The following is a 3251-nucleotide window of genomic DNA, read 5'->3' as shown; positions in this document are numbered from 1 at the left end:
TCAGTTCTCGGGATACCTTTCCACAAACCTCTTACTCTATCAGGTCGAGCGGCGAGCAAATTTGGATGGGCGTTTCTCTATCCTATAGTTGCCAGTCTCTCTTCAAGGGGAAAAACGCGTCCAACCGCTCCATTTCGAGCAGCAAGCAAGTGACTCGGTAATACCTGGCGATGTTTTCTCGATATCACCCACTCGAGCACCCACTCAACTACATAAAAATAACTACGGTGAGAGCAAGTATGTACTCAGTACCAACCAGCCCCAAGGAAACAAACAACCGTAGCTCCATTACTCTTAGGAAAAAGACAAGGGAAAACAAGTAATAATACTGGAAACTGATTCACAGATGGACAGAGATCATCCTCCTACAGAATAGGACAAAGGTAGAAAGAATGCTCGCAGAAGGATATATAAAGAGAATTATTATCAAAGAAATATGCAAGGTTGAAATACGAAAATAAGAGAAACTAGATGCGTAAATGTGACAAGATGTTGCAAGTGAATCAACCAGGGCAAAAGGGCAAAGGAAGGTAGGGTATATCCATGTCGATTATCAAATCCCATCATCGAAACACTAAACATGTAAACGTGAAAAAGAAAGAAAAATTGGCAAGAACGCGGTCAAGAAGGATAAAAGTAAGAATGATAGACTACGTGGTTTCGCGGTGGAGAATAATATATAAAAGGGACGGATGGCGAGAGCGTAAGGGAAATGAAGGGTGAAACATAACCAGGAGAATGAGAATGGGATCAAGGAGAAATCAACGTCTTCTCCTCCCAGTACTGAATAAAGACATAACAAGGAGGCATTAGGGTTAAATTGGAGCAGGCGAAATAAAAATGAATAAGCAAACGTGCGTAAGAGATAAACGTAAAATGTAAGGGAAAAATCAATAACGGAAACACTGATGAGTCGAATCGTAATGTATAAGAGATTAAGAAGGAGAATCGAGTCTGATGTCATGAAGTCCAGTCCGTTAAAGAAGAAATAAAAGACCCGCTGCCACCTCACGGATCAACGCCAGCCATGCAACCTTGAACCGATCCAGATCGTGAATAAAGAGAAGAGGAAATACCAAAGATGCGACCAGATCTTAATTCATTTCCATAGAGTATTCGTCTTCCTCTTTGAAACTCATCCCGGCATGTCCAGAGGTATTCCAGTATTGTGGCTGAGTTCCACCACTGTTGGTCCCGCTCCCGCCGCTGTGAAAGGCTGGGCTAAGGCTCTGCGGGCTTAAGGTATCAGGTTGTAAAGCTTCTCCTGCAATGTTCGTATGTTTGGGAACGCGGAGGCCACTTCCTGGTGCTCGACTATAAGAGAACGTGTTTGGATCATTCTTTTCCATGGCATCAATAAGTTCAGTGCGCATGCGTTTCTCCTCTTCGGTTTGCTCAAATGGCCAAGTCCCACCAAGAGAGGTAATCAGCTCCGCGAGCTCATCTTCCTGTTGGAGCTTGACATGCATAACCCACATCAAATCCCTCATCCAACCCACAGCTCCGTTTAAAATATCACCCTTGTTGGGGCCTTTCTCCTTTTCTTCAATCGGTAAACCCATGGTGATGTTCCCAGCTGTGGCTCGGCGTCCGCTTCCTCCGGCAAGCAACGATGTGGCGGCGTTTGTAGGGCTCAAACCGGATCCACCAGAATTAGCGAGAGCTGAGTTATTGGCAAGCTGCTTCCGAATCCTGTCATCTTCCAAACGATGGTGGGGGACGAGGTGAGAAAGGTCCTGAATTCGTTCGTTGATGTTGTCACGTCTCCGGCGTTCTACCATATTATGCGACGCACGTCGACGTCGTCTCTTGGCTTCTTGTGATTCCAAGCTCTGTGCGCTCGTGGAGTGATGATGTCCATGCACTGAGTCCACCTTGGTGGGTAACGAAGCATGCTTTCCGGATTTCAATATTTCAGAGATTCCCGTATGATGAGAGGGATGTCCGGGGGATGAAATTGGAGAATCGATCAATGACTGTGCGCTACCGGGGGTGCCATCCCATTGACTTGACAGAGTTTTCTGATGGCGATTGTGTAAACTCACAGCGCGCATTGGTTGTGAGGAGAAACTACCCGAATCGGGCGTCCCAATATTAAGTCCTGCAATTGCAGGGGTCTTTGGAGTCATTGGGCTCCTGGCATCGGTAGAGTTGCGATCAACGCCATGGAAACCTGGCAGCCCGTTGGCATAATGTTGGTCAAAAGGAGTATTCATTTTCACGTGAGGCGAATGGGCCTGTTGTCCTTGGTTTACACGGAACTGCTCATAGTTGAAGTTGTTGCGGATAAAGGGGCTTTGAATAGGCGCTCCATCGGGGGTACTGGAGTAGACATGCGTCATTTGGCCTTGATGGCTCATGGAGATACCCGTAGGTTGACGCTGTTGATCCTGAACAAAGCCTATGCTGTTATCCCGTCCAACACCATTTTGTCCATTGAGTTCCAGATCCAACAGCTCCGCTGTATCAATGCTGGAGTTCCCGAGATTGAAACTGGATGATAAGTTTTGCTGGGAGCCGAACGGATATGACATGAAAGTTCCATTTTGCATTGTGAGTTCCGATGGGTCAATACCGTCGTTGGTGACGGAGTGCCCGAAATTAGATCCGAATGACGGACTAGGCATCCCAAATGCTGAGCCTGACATCACAAATTGATGTGGATTACTGCTCTGCTCTTCGGGTTCGTTTTTAATAAATGTGGTTTCAGCCATGACTGTTGCAAGATATGTAGGGAGAATCTCGTGGTGAAATCTAACACTGTGGGTGCTGGTTTTCGAGACCAGCAAACGGAAAAGTAAAAACGAGCCAGTAAAGGGGGACTATGAACGATATCCCTCCGAGTGTCGCAGAGTGGCCAGATCAAGCGGTCCGGTGGCACTGGTGCTACATTAATTCATCAGTTTCCATGTCAAAAATATATATATACAATCACGTAGCATGTTGAATGGATAGCGTTGATATAGATGGGACTGGTCTTCCACATTTCTTCCAGTCCACACACGGGGTTCACATTCATGATATGCCAGTTACATACCGTCAGGGTAACTAACTATCCTCCTCGTCACAGCACACAACAACGTAAAGGATATTATGCAATCGACTTTGAGAGAGCTCACTTCGAGAAGGGGTTTTAAACAATATGGTCTCCTTCTATCCCTGTTAGCCGATGCGTGCAATGAGAGCTCGAAGGTGTGTGGACAGTATCCAAGCTGGTCGAAGGAAGATGCTGAAAACCATCTAAGGGAACA

General features: G+C 46.3%; 1 protein-coding gene across 1 annotated transcript; it reads right to left on the bottom strand.

Moving 5' to 3' along the window:
• Window positions 1-1094: 1094 nt before the first annotated feature.
• On the bottom strand, window positions 1095-2714 carry HCAG_01471 (hypothetical protein; the record flags this gene model as incomplete). The annotated part of the gene is made up of 1 exon (XM_001544374.1): window positions 1095-2714. The coding sequence occupies one exon, from the start codon at window positions 2712-2714 to the stop codon at window positions 1095-1097; it is 1620 nt and encodes a 539-aa protein (XP_001544424.1).
• Between the last annotated feature and the right edge of the window lie 537 nt (window positions 2715-3251).

The sequence above is a fragment of the Histoplasma capsulatum genome, genomic scaffold (genome assembly GCF_000149585.1).
Source record: "Histoplasma capsulatum NAm1 scaffold_1 genomic scaffold, whole genome shotgun sequence".
In the NCBI taxonomy this organism is placed as follows: Eukaryota; Fungi; Ascomycota; class Eurotiomycetes; order Onygenales; family Ajellomycetaceae; genus Histoplasma; species Histoplasma mississippiense.
This window is presented reverse-complemented; position numbering and strand designations above follow the sequence as displayed.